The following is a 17436-nucleotide window of genomic DNA, read 5'->3' as shown; positions in this document are numbered from 1 at the left end:
ATAGCGGAGCGTGGAGCAGCCCTGTGTGCCCCAGGTGCACCCGGCTCTCAGGGAGCAGCTCTGCCCTGGAGTAGCCCCTGTGTGCCCCAGGTGCACCCAGCTCTCAGGGAGCAGCTCTACCCCGGAGTAGCTCTCCTGTGCCCCAGGTGCACCCGGCTCACAGAGAGAAGCTCTGCCCTGCGTGCCTGCTGCACCTCCTGTCACTGTCGCCCTCTTCTCCCTGTATGGTTACTTTTCCTGACTCCAGTGCCCCAGCTAGTTTTCCTTTCTCCCCTCCCGTCCCCTCTCCTCTTTGATTCCTTTCTCTACTAAAAATGTAGAGAAATAAAATCAGTACTGAAATTAAGCAGAATTTTGCTTAAGTTATTTAAGAGGTTACAAAAATTCAACTCTTAACATCTGTCCTGTCTCTAGGCAGATAAGCATTCTGGGCCATTAAACCTCAGGTCAGCCCTCCTTCCTAGGTCCTCTGTAGGAAGAATGGGGAATGGGGGTGGGGGGTGGTTCTTGTCCTCTCGGGCTTCTGTATATAACAGTGGTTCTCAACCTTCCTAATGCCGCGGCCCTTTAATACAGTTCCTCATGTTGTGGTAACCCCCAATTTCGTTGTTACAAATTGAACATAATTAAAGCATAGTGACTAATCACAAAAACAATATGTAATTATATATGTATTTTCCGATGGTCTTAGGCGACCCCTGTGAAAAGGTTGTTTGACCCCCAAAGGGGTCTCGACCCACAGGTTGAGAACCACTGGTATATAACTTCATCTCAGGAAGAATTACATGGAATCAGAGAAAAGTCAAGGAAACTTCTAGGAAATTTTTCAGTCAAATACTCTAATCACTAGAGCTTTTGTTTTTTTGTGACCAGGGTTGCTATACCAGTATTTCCCATTTTTACTACCCATGGGTGAAATCCTGGTTAAGGAAATCACTATGTCCCCAAGCATCTGATCTGTTAGAAAGTTTGTTTTGCTCAGAACAATTTTCACTGCAGTTTTCTCTGAAGGAAGTGTGAGAAATCTAAATATATTTGTTTTACTGAATCTAATTAAAGCATAGACTGCACCTCAGGTAACAGTATTGCTACAAATGTGTGGAATTTCAGCAAAATTACGGTGATAAATTAGAGCAAGGTATTCCAACAATGTGTCTCAGATTCTGAGTTTTGCCACCGGGAAAGCCCGCAGTGTAGGACATTGCAGAAGTTGGCCATGTCTTTGTCCGTTGATGTTGTCCAATAAGATCTTTTCTCTTTGACTTGCACAGGTTGAACGATCCTAAAATGTCCGAAGCAGAGCGCCAGTCCATGGAAAGTGAGCGCGCAGACCGCAGCCTGTTTGTTCAAGAGCTCCTTCTGTCCACCTTAGTGCGCGAGGAGAGCTCCTCCTCGGACGAGGATGAACGGGGGGAGATGGCAGATTTTGGTGCTATGGGCTGTGTAGATATTATGCCTTTAGATGTTGCGTTAGAAAACCTAAATTTAAAAGAGAGTAATAAAGGAAATGAGCCTCCACCACCTCCTCTTTGATGACATCCCAATTCGCAGACAATGTCCTCTGTGCTGTATTTGCCAATGAAAGTGGACAACAACTATCTTGGGTTTGTTTGGTGATTGTAATTTCAGGTCTGTCACTCTTGTTACATTGTGTACATTCAAAAGGAAGAGAGAAAATATATATGATAATCATTTCCACTTAACTAATTTTTACTTCTAGCAGGTAAATGTAGGTAGCAGTGCAGGGGCGACCTCTGCTTCCTGTACCTTGACATGCAAAAAGGCTCTCCTAATACTCCACATTCAAACTGAAGAGGAAAATTGAAATCTCTAATGAAGCTGCTGTGTGTATTTATGAATATTAATGAATAAAAACTGCTTGGATGGTTTACCTTAACTACTGCATGAGGTTTTTTGCAGCGTGCATGAGTTTTAGTGCCCTTGTTATTTAAAATATTAAATACAAGGAGTAAAACTTAAACAAAAATAAAAGCCCAAAGCTTTCCCAAACATTATTCAGTGGTTACCAGGCAAAAGAGTTACATGATGAAGTAGCTTTTGAATAATGTCTGCCTGAATCACCTTTCTTTGTGTGCCTCCTACGCATAAAGCCAGCTCTGCAGTGGAACCTGGGAGTTGTAGCGGGTGTCGGCTCCGCCCTGTGTGACTGTCCTATCGCCTGTTCGTTATCTTTCCCGCGTGGAGCTCAGCCTGTCTCTGTAACTCATCTGTAGAAGACACGCCAGTAAAGCCACTGTCGGGATCTGCTGCAGGGCGTTCGTGTGCCCTAAAACAAATCTGCTCATGTTTGTTTCAAGTTTTCACTTTTTGTGGTTGTTTAAAGTTTTTTTCAATTGTTAAATATGTTTTATTCAGGTGTAGATGAATTTCATTTGTCCGCTGTTCAACAAAATTAACCTGAATTATGTCGTCTTTGTTTTTGAAAATCTCACATTCTCAATCATATCTGCGTTGTTTATGTATGTGCTTCATAGTTGCTGAGACAGATCAGTATCAGGGGAGCTTGGAGGATTTGCCTTTCCAGATTTTGTCGATATATTACAACCAAATTCTTAATGCTAACTTCAGCACCTTTTATTTATTGGGTTTTTTCAGGCATAAAAAGTAAAGCCTTTTAATTGAATCATGCCACCTATATGCCTATATTATTGATCCTATGTGTAAAAAAGAAAATGTACAGCTTTTTGGGGTTTGGAGGGGCCGGGATATTTTTTTATTTTCTGTTGCAGTTTTTGTGCATAGACTTTCACAATAGCTCCAAGGCAGGAACAGCGGGTTTGGGGTTTGGGGGGCAGTTTTTGGAATGTAAATGTAGGACTTTTAAAAAAAGGTGCGCACAGCTTCTGATAAATTTATAACCTAATCATGTCTTGTTCCAGTTCTCATCTCTGAACCCTTCTCGCAGTCTCCTCTCCCTAGCCCTCTTCCTTCCTGTGTATTTCTCTGTGTCTGCAACACGACGAGCATACAGACTTGAACACCCTCTGGTGTTCTTCCGAGAACTGTGAAGTCCATGTCCATCCAGATGTAACCAAAAAAGAAGTCACCCCACCTGTCTAGAAAACTCGCTCTCCTCCGCACCTCAGACTCCAACCGTTTCCAAATATAACGGCTTTGTTTCCTTGAGTTTCTGTGACGGAAGTGTTTTGAAGGAGAATTTTACAGCAGGCTTCCGGTTATCCTGGAAGTCCAGTCCAGTAGCGATTTTCTTTTTCTCAGTTGTTGAAACGTTTCCAAACCCAGTTTTCAAGCTGTGGTCTTTTCAAACCCATCTTCTGCACATAAGTCACACATTTCAATAAAGCATTTTCAAGACTGTTGACCACTTGAATTTCTTTGCTGTTGGTGAATTAGCCTAACTAACCATTACTCAGAGATTTTATATCTCTAACCAAGTATTTTTTTTTTCCTTTTATGCTAAACTGAGAGGTCCTGATTTTGTGTGAATGCATTACTTTGTATGTAAGGCATAGAAATTGCCAATTATATGCCTTCCCTTTTCTGCACAAATTCTGGGGAAATGTAAGATCCTTCCTTTTTTTTAACATGGTTTGAGGAGACAACTGTAAGTTTGTTTAGGGCAGTTTAATTTAGGTGATGAATTGAACACTTAAGAAGACTTAAGATTCCATCTCATGTAGAATACTGTATATTAATTATTTTTTACCAGCTATTTTACAAATACCTCACCTCATCCTGTATGTAATCAATAATGATGTATTAGGGTAGAAAGACACAGACTATCAATATAAAAAAATATATTTTAAGTCCTTCAAATTCTTGTGTCCTTTTTCTTTAGTTTCTGAATTAACATACTTTTGGAATTATTGGATGATAATTGCAAAGACTCTGATGTAGAGGAGAAAGTCAATACACTATTGTTTGTTTTGGTTGCACCCTCCCATTTCTTAGGAGCAGATGCTGAGTTTTGAGAGGTTTTGTTTAGCTTTGAGAGGGGGTGTGCATTTGTCAGTGTTCTATGGAGCTTGTTTTCATGTCCGGGTTAGTAACAAGTCTTTCTGTCCAGTGTTCTGGAAGAAGTTTAATGTCGTGACTCAGAGGACCCAAAAAAGTTTACAGTGAAGAGGAAGAGCTACAGAGAATGTGTACTTCTGTATGTGTAATTTATGGAATAGAGTATGCTGTGTGTTTAAGACTCCCAGAGTAATTCCTGCTAAATTATAATTGTATGTAGGATTTCCATGGGCATCACATTCCTGGACATTTCATCACAGAGAACGATGGAATTTGAAATTTGACTGAAATAGTAGAATCTACCTCATGACTTTCTCAGATTGTCATTCATTTAGCTTCCTAAAATATTTTAACTCTGAGCAAAAAGATATTCCTATGATTTTATGGCTATAATCATAAAAGATAATTTCTGTTAATGGCTACAGTGAAATGTTTGGATTTGGATTTAGATTAACCCACAGAATTGGAGCCTGGGATTTTACTAACAGTAGTGGATTCTTAGAATTACTGATGCAGGTAATTTAACAGAAAGCCCATCTCCCTGCGGCCCCCCAAGGAAATACAGTTTAGGATAGCAGATTACATTATTAGAATAACAGAAGGGACACAAAAACCCATCCCATTATTATCTCCCCCCCCCCCCAATGTTTTTCCCTGTCAATACTTGATTTTTCAATAATGCACAGTGGTCACTAAGCCTATTGTGTTTTTTTCTGATCCATAGGCCACAATAAAACAAAACAGGGAGAGTTCCTAAGAGTTCTTTTGATGGTCCCTCATAGCAGGTAGTCTACTTACCTGTGTATTTTTTTTAATATATTTTTTATTGATTTTTCACAGAGAGGGATAGTTAGAAACATCAGTGAGAGAGAAACATCCATCAGCTGCCTCCTGCATACCCCCGACTGGGGATGTGCCCGCAACCAAGGCACATGTCCTTGGCTGGAATCAAACCCGGAACCCTTCAGCCCGCAGGGTGACGATCTATCCACAGAGCCAAACCGGCCAGGGCTTACCTGTGTATTTTACTCTGTGGCTTTCCGGATCCACACAAACCTCAGTAGTTCATAGCTCTATTTAAGGGCAAATGGGAAAGGGAGGTGATGAAGAGGAAAGGAGGTGGTTGGAGAAGGGGGAGCTTTGAATGGGATCCCTGCCACTGAAAAGTATTCAGAAAAAAAATCTGTCATTGGAGTGTAATATGGTTAGCACAGCCCTGTGAAACAAGTATAAAAGCTGCAGATAACAGAGAAGTGGGTGCTAAAAGCGCTTAACTAATTAACAGTTTTGTAAGGAAAAGCCCCATAGCTCCATTTATATAAAGTCTATTGTTTCTAAATTACTGGCATGTACAGCTTTGGAGGCACATGCAAAACTTATTTCATTCAACAGTAGGTGTGACATTTTCCCAGAATTATACACAAGTTGGTGTTAGTGCTGGCAACACGGCATGCTTTTCTGTGCTTTCTAAAGCTCCACTAGGCACTTGAAAACCAAAACAGTTCTCCCCCCTCCGCCTGGTAACAGGCCCCGTCTCCAGGTTGCAGTGGGGAGAGGTTAAGCTGGGATGCACGATGGAGCAACAGTGCAGATTTTCTGGTCATTTGGGACAATGTTGTGAAATTCTGTGGCTTTAAACATGGCCTTATCTGAATAATTTCATAACTATATTCCAAAGAGAATTCTTCAGAAACAGTTTTCTAAAGACCTTTCTCCCTCACCTAGTTGGGAGTGTTGGAGCTGGTGGATGAATCTGGTGACAAATCTGAGCTGGAGAGAACTCCTCCTTTAACTCTTGCTTCCAGATTTTGGTGAGCGTGTTCAGAATTCTACTTCCATATGAAACAGCCCGCACTTAATAGCCACGCTGCATGAAGACTGTTGGGACATCCTATTCTGTAAACTGGATGAAGTCCCAGCTCGCTCCTTTGTGATTCTGACCACACCGCGTATAAAGGTTTACCCGAGGTGGAAGCACCACTGTCCCCAGTTAAGCCATGTAATACTCCTGAGTCAGCAAGTGGACCTGGCCAACGAGGAAGCATCAGCCCATCTAGGGGATGAAGATTTCATGGGTTCCTACCCCCTAGTCACATCAACTATTCTGGCCAAGCCTGAATGCTTTTCATTTTGTCTAGGAGAGCTGCTGACAATTAACAAGACACTAGTTTCACCAATAAAACCCACTCTTTGATACGCAGTGTGCGAATGAAAGTCGGTTGAATTGCAAAAGAGCTTGTCAGGCTGCCCCTGGAGCCCAGCCCAATTGGACAGCAGCCACCTTGTTAGCGGACCATTCTTAGATTGAGAGCTTACCTTGGAAAATATCACACTGACTATACAGTAGTATTTTTTATTTTTAACATTTTTTTATTGATTTCAGAGAGGAAGGGAGAGGGAGAGATAGAAACATCAATGATGAGAAAGAATCATCGATCGGCTGCCTCCTGCACTCCTCACACTGGGGATAGAGCCCACAACCCTGGCATGTGCCCTGACCTGGAATTGAACTATGATGTCCTGGTTTATAGCTCAATGCTCAACCACTGAGCCACACCAGCTGGCCTACAGTATTTTAAAATAAATTACAGACACTGTAGCAGGCTCCCAGCCTAGTTTACTGAGCCCTTAGATGGATTACCTTTGATAGTGTCACTTGGCCAGCAGCCTGTGTTTTCTTATTTGAATATATTCTTGGTGACATATGTAAACAAACTTTGTGTTACACATATCCCTTTACATTTCATTCATGTGACTATCCTTGAATTCAGTGTCTGTGTTGTATCATCTATAATAATAAAAGCATAATATGCTAATTAGACAGGACAACCAAACAACCTTCCAGACATCATTCCAGATGTCCTTCCAGACAAACCCACCATGGTGAGGCCAAGGCAGAGGCAGTTAGGGATGATCAGGCAGGCAGGCGAGAGGTTGGGGCAATGAGGCAGGCAGGCAGAGGCGGTTAGGGGTGATTAGGCAAGTAGGTGAGTGGTTAGGGGTGATGAGGCAGGCAGGCAGCATGGTTAGGGGCAATCAGGCTGGCAGGCAGGTGAGCCGTTAGGAGCCAGCGGTCCCAGGTTGTGAGAGTGTGTGGGATTGGGCCTAAACCAGCAGTAGGACATCCCCTGAGGGGTCCTGGATTGTGAGAGGGTGCAGGCCAGGCTGAGGTTCCCCCCCCCCCCCCGTGCACAAATTTCATGCACTGGGCCTCTAGTCTATATATATAAAAGGCTAAGTGACCAGCTGACCGGCTGGCAAGTATGATGCTTACTGACCACCAGGGGGCAGACGCTCAACACAACAGCAACTTTGCAGAGTGCCCTCTTGCACTCTGGGGCACCCCCTCGGGGGATATCAAACTGCTGGTATCAGCCTGATCTTCATAGGCCAGGGTGAGGGACCCCACCTGCCGGAGGGACCCCACTCACTCTGCAGATGCCCTTTAAGCCCCAGTGCTGCCCCAGGTGCAGCCAGCCAGACAGGGACCACAGGAGGATGGCTCCAGGGTGTGTCTGGCCTGTCTCGCCCAGTCTTGCCCCACCGGCCACCTTCTAGTTAATTTCCTTTCAATGTGCACAAATCCGTGCACTGGGCCTCTAGTATGATATAAGTAATGCTTAACAGGCCGACACCTGTGGTGCTGAGGTCTGTGGTACCAGTGCCTTAGTTGTCCTCCAGGGGATTTCTATAGTTTAAATGCCCCATGAATATCTTGTTTTCTTCCGTCTGTGTGCATGTTTCACCAGTACTTCCAGCGACACCCCAAGCTTCAGCTCCATTTGCCTACAGAGTTGCCAGGACCCACCCAGGTGCCCCGAAGACTGATGGCATTTGGGATGCAGAGCCTGAGAGGTGAGGGTGTGGCCTCTGTCCTCTGTCCAGAAAATAACTTTCGAAAACATCCTCTGCTCAGGCTTCCCAGGACGAGGGAGACTAGAAAGAAGGAACTGGGAGGCCCCTCCAGCACTTCACCCGCATGGACGGGGGTGCACCCACCCAGGGCCGGAGAAGGAACCAGGCTGCTCCTGACCTACATCCTCTTCCTCCTCAGAGTCCCTGTTGGCCCCTTGGTTGTGGTTGGTTTCCCATTTTCGACACCCGACTGCCTTCCAGGAATTAGGGGTTAAAGGTGATGGTGGAAACCACAAGGTGCTGACATCCTGAACCAGAGTCATTTAGTTCAGCCGAGGGCTCCAGGGCTGAGACGATGAAGCAGGTCTCTGAGAAGCAAGGTGGGGTGTATCCTTTTAAGGAGACTTTGAGCACATTTCAATGTCTTCATTATTTGCAGTGTTTTTCCCCAAGTATTCACCGTTCCATGGTTGCAGAGCAACAAACAGGTCCAGCTGGTTAAACCAAACCCGCAGGTAGACCCTCAGGTGCTCCTCCAGTGGCCCTGGTGCCCGACGTTCTTCTCCCAACATTCTATCTCAAATCGCCTGTGGCGCGGCCAGGGATGGGCCAAGGCTTCTTAAAGGCTGCAATAAGTATTACTTCCTTGTTATACTGTTGTAAGGGAGGCATTCAAGTACAATTTAGGGCAGCATTTTGCAAAGTATTTGGAAAAATGCCCAGCTTTTAGATGTTTGTAAATTCTAGAACCAGACATAACAGAAGATGGTCAGGAGAAAGAGTGGAATAAGATGGGTGGACAGGAGAAGTCGCTGGAAAGATTGCCATGAATAATAATGGATATGAGTTTTCAGTATTAGAAATTAGGGTTCAGCTCATCATGTTGAGGTTCCCTCTCCCACCTCAAACGTGCCCAGATCACGCCTGGGCGAGGAGGCAAGTACTGGGCGATAATGGGTCCGTTGATTCTGGACAGGAGTGTGACGTCCGCAGAATTCCCCGGATTCCCGGGAAGAGGGGAGGGGATGGTGATCCTTGGCCAAAGGATAGCATTTGACCAGCATGGTGAGGGCGAGGAGCGGCACCTGCGGCAGATGAGGCTGGAGGTCACGGGTGGGGAGACCAGGAGAATGGCCGTCCGGAATGAAAGCTTTGCATTGGGAAAGCCCAGCCTCCTCCGAATGCAGTTCCCGCGGAAACGCTCCTGATGAGTGGACGTCCTCCCCAGGACAGAGAAGACAGAGAGAGGGCAGTGGTTAGAGCAGGGACAGGGGTTTCAGTCCCGGATTACCCCTTCCCAGCTGGGCCATCTTGGTCAAGGTAACGCACCTTAATTAAACAGGGTGCCTGTTTTCCCACCATTAGATGAAACGAACAGTATTAAATAATGTGCGACCATGGCGCCTGGTGCGGAGCAGCGGTTCAGTAAGTGGAAGGTGGGGCTCAGAAGGCAGAGAGACCAACGCAGGATTCACGTGGGAGCATCTCGGGGGGACAGACCGCACGCCTCCGCGCACAGGCCGCCCTCCGCGCACGCTGCTGAGCTCTTCCCGCAACATCTCCTCGAGGCCCAGCGGCCTGGTAAAAACCGCGAAAACCAGAGGTTCTTTAGAGGAAAGGTTTGCGGTCAAGGGGAGAGCGGTATCGCCCAGGTCCGGTGGCCACAGGAATGAACGTATTAACACAGAGGCCCCGGAGCTCCGCCCCTTCCATGGACCGGGTTTGGGGGCCTGCTGAGCGCCGGCACGTGGGGTTCTGCCTGCACAGCTTTCCTCCCGTGCAGTTGCAGAGGCCAAAACTGTGGGATCGTTTTCCCTTTTTCCCTCGCACGTCACATCCATTTAATCAGCAAATCCTGTTGTGCTATTACCACAACTTATCCAGGCCTGACTCACCCTCCCGCGGTCTCCCCTGCGCCCCGGGCCCGGCCACCATCCTCCCCAGGACCGTGGCCAGCATCCCCCACCAGCACGCCTGTCTCCTCCCCGTCTCCTGTCCGATCCCGTGAGACCGCGTGAGGTCCCGTGAGACCCCGTGAGATCCCGTGAGATCCCGTGAGACCGCGTGAGACCCCGTGAGATACCGTGAGATCCCGTGAGACCCCGTGAGATCCCGTGAGACCCCGTGAGATCCCGTGAGACCCCGTGAGATCCCGTGAGACCGCGTGAGACCCCGTGAGATCCCGTGAAACCGCGTGAGACCCCCCATTACACCGCGTGAGGCCTCGTGAGATCCCGTGAGACCCCGTGAAATTCCGTGAGACCCCGTGAGACCCCGTGAGATTCCGTGAGACCCCATGAGACCGCGTGAGGCCCCGTGAGATCCCGTGAGACCCCGTGAAATTCCGTGAGACCCCATGAGACCGCGTGAGGCCCCGTGAGACCCCGTGAGACCCCGTGAAATTCCGTGAGATCCCGTGAGGCCCCGTGAGACCCCGTGAGACCCCGCACTGGCACCTCAGATCCCTGCCCGGGTGGCCTGGGGCCTGGGGGAGGGTTCCTGTTACTGTCTGTGCTCCCCTCCTGCCCTCCCTGCGCTCCCCTCGCCCCGCCTCAGTGGCCGCGGTGCTGCTCGGGCAGCTGCAGCCCCAGACGTTTGCCTTCACAGTTCCCTTCGCGGAAGGTCCATGGCCCCAGCCTCCTCTTTCTCAAGGAGGCCGTCCCCACCACCCAACGAAGAGCAGCGATCCCATGCCCAGCCAGGCTTCCCAGAGTTCCCTAGCCCCCTTTCCCCTCTATTCTTTCCCCATAACTCACGTTATCATCTGCCTCCCCTCCCCGCGTGCACACACACACGTAAACATATCCACACACACTCAAGCATGCACACATACATATACAGTCACACACACACACGCACACACGCACGAGTGCTAGCTTTGTCCACAGCAATGTTTGGCACTTAGTAGGTGCTCTGTAAATACTTATGAGAGAGTGAATATTGTGGGCCGGCTGCTCCGGGTGATTTTAAAAGCGCACACCAGTGTAAAACACTCAGCCACTGCGGAATCGATGTTGGCAGCGCCTCAAAAAATTAAACAGAGCTCCCATATGACCCAGCAATTCCACTCCTAGGTATATACCCAAGAGAATTAAAAAACATACGTTCGCACACAAATCCACACATGAATAGTCAAGTCAGCATTACTCAGAAGAGGCAAAAAGTGGAAACAGCTCCAATGTCCTTCAACTGATGGGTAAGCAGAACATGACACATCCGTGCAATGGACCCGCATTTGTCCTAGAGAGGAATGCGGCTCTACAACCTGGGTGGGGTGGGCTTGAAAACATGCCAGTGAAAGAAGCCGGAAGCAAAGGCCACAGGTTGTATGATTTCATTTAAATGAAATGACCAGAATAGACAAACCCATAGAGACAGAAAGTGGGTTCGTGGACGCCGGGGGTGGGTGGAAGGGGCGTGGAGGGCAACTGCTAATGGTGCGGGGTTTCTTTCTGGAGTCATAAAATGTTCTGGAATTAGGTGGTGGGATGGTTGTACAATTCTGTGAACATATTAGAAACCACTGAATTGCACACTTTAAAATGGTGAATTTTATGTGAACTTTATCTCAAGTGAAAAAACACACCTGTGTTAGATACTCTTCATATTCCCATCCTGCAGATGATAAAGCCAAGGTTAGGGGAGCAGCTCTGCTCTGGTGCCCAGCAGCCTTGCAGGTTTGGCGGCCGTGGAGGTAAGCAGCCTTGTGAGTTGCTTGGCTGGAGTTGAGGCTTGGCTTCTGCACAGCAAAGCGACCCACTGCCCAGGCCACCTGCTATCTGGACCTCCAGCTCGGCGTCATCCTGTGGGACTAGGGACGCAAGGACACCACGCTGATCCTGCTTTTGCTGCCTGTGCAGGCAGCATCCTGTCTGCATCCGCGTGGGCCCGATGTCGCCTTACAGCCAGTCTGTGGAAGTGTGGCCACCCTCCCAGCAGCTGAAGGGTGATCCTCTCGGCCCCGTTGGCCACCACGCTGCTGCCCTGGGGATGCTGAACAGTAAGATGCAGAGACGAAATAAATCTTTCCAGTCCCACCACTGCCAGAGCCAAGATCCTAACGCAGGGGGGTCTGACTCAGCCACACAAAGTAAAATCCATCGGGCACGGTCTCTGATAGGAGAGCAAATTAAAATTGGGGCATTTCTAGAAAACACAAGAAATCTGTTCTACTAAAGTTCTCTGATCTCTTCAGAACATCTGCCTTCTCTTTGCTACAGCAAATTCAGAGGAGTCGAGAATTCAGAAAAGTCTCCCTAGAGCAGTGGTTCTCAACCTTCCTGATGCCGCGACCCTTTAATACAGTTCCTCATGTTGTGGTTACCCCCAACCATAAAATTATTTTCGTTGCTACTTCATAACTGTAATGTTGCTACCGTTATGAATCGTAATGTAAATATCTGCTATGCAGGATGTAGTTTCAGGGGTCGCGACCCACAGGTTGAGAATCGCTGCTAGAGCATTCAGTCAGTCGTCCTTGGGAAAATGTGGGGGTAGAAGCACCGGCCTCGGAATACCCCCAAATTTCTTTCTCAGGATTAGAATCAAACTGGCGGCCTTTGGACTGCATTTGAACACTGCCTCCCAATGGCCACTGCCCTTTCCACAGCTTGGAGGTCCTCACTCACGAGGAACACTTGCATCGCGGCCTCACCTGGGCCTCTGTCACCACCTGATCTTCCAGCTGCCTCCATCCTGGAGATGGACAAGCTCGGCTGGTTCCTGGGAGCCAGAGGCAGCAGACCCTGCAGAGTTGCTGCTGTGCTTGCTGTCGAAGGGATGGCTTCGGCAGCGATGGGGGTACCTAGGCTGTGCCAGAGCTCCCCATCTTGGTCTGCGAGGCTGGTGGCCAGCCATCCTGAATGGGTTCCATGTTGACAAAGAGGCAGGGAGGCCCAGCTCTGGTTCCACGGGGCAAACCTGGGGAGGGCCAGATCCGAGACCTCCTGCTCTGTGAGCTTCCTCGCAGGCTGGCTGTGCTGCTGGGCAGAGGGCGTGTCCGGAAGGCACCTGGCGTCTCACACCTAGAAAGCTCCAGCCACTGGTCCCAGGAGGAGAGGGGTGGGGAAAACCACACTTGCAGGACCCCAACCATGGGGCAGTAGGTCCTCCAGCCTGAAGGACAGTGGGGCGCTGTCCGCTGAGGGGTTTCTGAGTCTCAAAATCAGGGATCTGAGCCCCACCTCCCATCATCTCAGCAACGTCTCCTCAACTGGGAGCTCCGGCGAGCCAGCGAGGGCCAGGCCAGGCCAGCAGAGCGCGTGCCGAGGAGCCGTAAGGAGCGGCGGCCTCGTGCACAGCACCCATTCCCAACATTTGCAGCTGACTTTGCAGCTCGCTCATGGCAGCAAAGGCGTGCGGGTGACTGTCCTCACCCTCATTTCAGAGAGAAAGGAGCTGAGCATGGCTGCGCCGTTGCTGATGCTTGTTTGGGCCCTCGGTGTGACCCAGGAGTTTTGTTGTATCATTTCAGTTCATTTGCTGTCATTTCCCCATTTTAGCAAAAACAGAACTGAGGCAGGGGCGTTAGGCGGCCTGCCCAGTGCCGTCCCGGCCGCCGGCTGTCTCCCAGCAGGTGAGCCGGGAGGGTCTTTCCCGCGGGGAGAGACGTGGCCACGAGGGGGCAGTGGATCAACACAAACGGAAAAGCCACCCCTTGCCCAGCCCTCAGCCCGTGGAGGCCGCCAAGGGGTGGGTTTTAACATTTGTTTTACTGGTTTCCCAGGCGGTGGAGGGAATTGGGTGGAAGTGTGGTATGTGGGCCCGGCTGCCGGGGTGGAAGCGGCCTTCGCGTCCCAGCTGTGCGATCTCAGGGGCGTTATCCCTCTGCAAAGGCCCGCTCAGCCGCAGGGAGGGCAGGCGGCAGCCCTGCACTGCGCGGAGCCAGGGGTGGCAGTCACCACGGGAGCGCGCGGTTGGGTTCCAAGCAGAAGAATTTTAGCGACGACTGCGAGACCTTAGAATAACCACAGGCAAAAGAGTTGCTTAGCCAATAAACTGAACCACCGAAGAAATCAAGGATAATAATGATGAAGGTGAGGGCAGTTGCTACAATAAAATGTCACACCCCAGCTCAGCCCGTGTGGCTCAGTGGTTGAGCACCTACCTATGAACCAGGAGGTCACGGTTTGACTCCCGCTCAGGGCACATGCCTGGGTTGCAGGCTTGATCCCCAGTAGGGGGCGTGCAAGAGGCAGCCGATCAATGATTCATTGATGTTTCTATCTCTCTCCCTCTCCCTCTCTCTTCCTCTCTGGAATCAATAAAAATATATATATATTTTTCCAAAGTCACACCCCTTGTTCAGTTTCTAAACCTGAGCCAATTTTCAAACCCAGAACCCACTGATTGAAGAAAAGGCTAGACCTCCAGGATGAAGGACCCTCCTACACATGGCAATTGAACATGATAGTGTTTCTTCTGATCGTCTTCTACCAAAGGGAACTGCTTTCTTGGGTGACTGAGCATTGGGAAAAGGGAAATATCTAAACATGTGAGGACAGGTGGTCATAGACCACCAGTTGATTAACTGTATCATGGGCTCTTGATAGACTAGGAGCATGCAGGGGTTACATAATAAGTGGCCAGAGTCTAGTTCAGAGTAAGTCCGTTAAAGTTTGTATTACCATCGGTTATTTTCCCAGTCACTCAATGTATATTAGGCATAAACATCTTGATAGTTGCCTAATCCCTACAGTACTTTTACATACAGCCATTTGAGTGGGTATGTAATGGTATCTCAATGTGCTTTAAATTTTTTTGATTGCTCAATTACCGTTGATACTCAGTATTATATTAATTTCAGGTGTGCCGCATAATGGTTAGACATATATATAACTTACAAGGTGATCCCCCTAGTAATCTATACTCACCTGACACCATACTTAGTCATTACAATTTTACGGACCATATTTTCTACGCTGTACTTCACATGCCCATGACTACTTTGTAACTGCCAATTTGTACTTCTGAGTCCCTCATCTTTCCACCCAGCCCCCCAAACCCTCTCACATCTGGCAACCGTCAGTTTGTTCTCTGTATCTATGAGTTTGTTTCTGTTTTGTGTGTTCATTTGTTTTGTTCTTTAGATTTCACATATAAGTGAAACCACATGGCATTTGTCTTTCTCTGATTTATTTCACTTAGCAGAACACCTTCAAGATCCTTCCATGTTGTTGGAAATGGCAAGACTTCCTTCTTTTTTATGGCTGAGTCATATTTCATTGTACATATATACCACATCTTTGTTCATTTGTCTATCAGTGGACACTTAGGTTGCTTCCATATCTTGGCTATTGTAAATAATGCTGCAATGAACATAGAGGGGCATATATCTCTTCAAATTAGTGTTCTGGGTTTCTTCAGATAAATATCCAGAAGTGAGATTGCTGGATTATATGGTAGTTCTATTTTTAAGTTTTTGAGCAAACTGCATACTGTTTTCCATAGTGGCTGCACCAGTCTGCCTTCCCACCAACAGTGCACGAGGGTTCCCTTTTCTCCACATCCTCACCAGCATTTGTTGTTTGTCGATTTGCTGATGATAGCCATTCTGACAGGTGTGAGGTGTTATTTCATTGTGGTTTTAATTTGCATATTTCTGATGATTAGTGATGTCGAGCACCTTTTCATAAGTCTATTGGCCATCTGTATGTCCTCTTAAAAATTTTTTTTCAGGTTCTCGGCCCATTTTTAATTGGATTGTTTGTTTTTCATTGTTAAGTTGTATGAGTTCTTGATCAACTTTGGATATTAACCCCATATTTGATGTATTACTGGCAAATATCTTCTTCTTTCAGTAAGTTGTCTTTTTGTTTTATTGATGATTTCCTTTGCTGTGCAAAATCTTTTCAGTTTGATGGAGTCCCTTTTTTTTATTTTTTCTTTTGTTTCCCTTGCCCAAGGAGACATATCAAAAAATATATTATTAAGAGCTATGTCAAATAGTTTACTGCCTAGCCCTGGCTGGGTGGCTGCATCAGCTGGTTGGAACATCATCCCATATACCAAAAGGCTGGGAGTTTGATACCTGGTCAGGGCACATACGTAGGCTGGGAGGCAACCTATCCATGTTTCTCTCTCATATTGATGTTTCTCTCTCTCTCTCTCTCTCTCTCTCTCTCTCTCTCTCTCTCTCCCTCTCTCTCTCTCTCTAAAAATCAATTCATGAAAACATATTCTTGGGTGAGGATTAAAAAAGAAAGAAAGAAAAGAGTTTACTGCCTATGTTTTCTTTTAGGAGTTTTATGGTTTCTAGTCTTACATTTAAGTCCTTAATCTATTTTGAGTTTATTCTTGTATATGGTGTAAGAAGGTGGTCTAGTTTCTTTCTTTCTTTTTCTTTTTTTTTTTTTGGCATGTATCTGTCCAATTTTCTCACCACCACTTATTGAAGAGACTGTCTTTACCCTTTGTCATAGGTTAATTGGCCATATAGCCATGGATGTGTTTCTTGGCTCTCTGCTCTGTCTTGTTGCTCTATGTATCTACTTTTGTGCCGTACCGTGCTGATTTGATTACTATAGCCTTGTGCACCAGGTAGCATGATACTTCTTTCTTAAGCGTGCTTTGGCTATTCAGGATCTTTAGTGGTTCCACATAAATTTTAGGATTATTATTATTATTTTTAGTTCTCAAAAATACCATTGCTATTTTAAATATGTTTTTAAATTGATTTTAGAGAAAGAGAGGAAAGGGAGGGAGAAAGAGAGAGAGAAACATTAATGTGAGAGAGACGCTGTCCCCTGATCACCCCCTACCAGGTGTCAAGCCTACAACCAAGTCATGTGCCTGGATTAGGAATCGAACTGGTGACTTTTTGGTGCATGAGATTATTTTTTATTAATTTCAGAGAGGAAGGGAGAGGAAGAGAGAGAGATAGAAACACCAATGATGAGAGAGAATCATTGATTGGCTGGCTGCCCCTCATAGGGATTGAGCCTGATACCCAGGCATGTGCCCTGACCAGAATCAAACTGAGACCTCCTGGTTCACAGACCAATGCTCAACCACTGCACCACCCCAGCCACGCCCTAGATAAATGGAATTGCTTTCTTAATTTCTTTGATTGTTCATTATCTATAATAATAAAAGCAGAATATGCTAATTAGATTGGACATCCTTCCAGACGTCCTTCCTGATGACCTTCCTGACAAAGCCGGGTCTGCGAGGGAAGCCCAGGTCCCGGGTGCCTGCCAGCAGCCAAAGGAGGGAAGCCCGGATCCCGGGTGCCAGAGGAAGCCGGTGCCAGCAGCCAGAGGAAGGAAGGCCTACTCTTGCACGATTTTTTGTGCATCAGGCCTCTAGTTGATGTATAAAAATTCAACCAATTTCTGAATATTAATTTTGTATCCTGCTGCTTCACTGAATTCATTTATCAGTTCTAATAGTTTTCTTGGTGGATTCTTTAGGGCTCTCTATATACTATCATGTCATCTGCAAATAATCACAGTTTTAGTTCTTTCCAATTTGGATGCCATTGTTGTGGCTAGGACTTCCAATACAATGTTTAATAAAAATGGCAAGAGTGGATATCCTTGTCTTGTTCTTAATCTTTAAAAAACTATTTTAGGTTATCACTGTGGA

General features: G+C 47.0%; 1 protein-coding gene across 1 annotated transcript in view; it reads left to right on the top strand.

Annotated features, from left to right (window-relative positions):
- Window positions 1-3336, top strand: part of KCMF1 (potassium channel modulatory factor 1) — a 71443-nt gene extending 68107 nt beyond the window's left edge. Inside the window, exon 7 of the mRNA XM_081101146.1 lies at window positions 1272-3336. Within this exon, the coding sequence (XP_080957272.1) occupies window positions 1272-1533 (262 nt within the window). The 3' untranslated portion in view covers window positions 1534-3336. The remainder of the gene's footprint in view (window positions 1-1271) is intronic.
- The last annotated feature ends 14100 nt before the right edge of the window (window positions 3337-17436 follow it).

This window comes from Myotis nattereri, assembly GCF_964212035.1.
Source record: "Myotis nattereri genome assembly, chromosome: 10".
NCBI classification, from domain to species: Eukaryota; Metazoa; Chordata; class Mammalia; order Chiroptera; family Vespertilionidae; genus Myotis; species Myotis nattereri.
The sequence above is the reverse complement of the archived record's forward strand: the minus strand, read 5'-3'. Positions and strand labels throughout refer to the sequence as shown.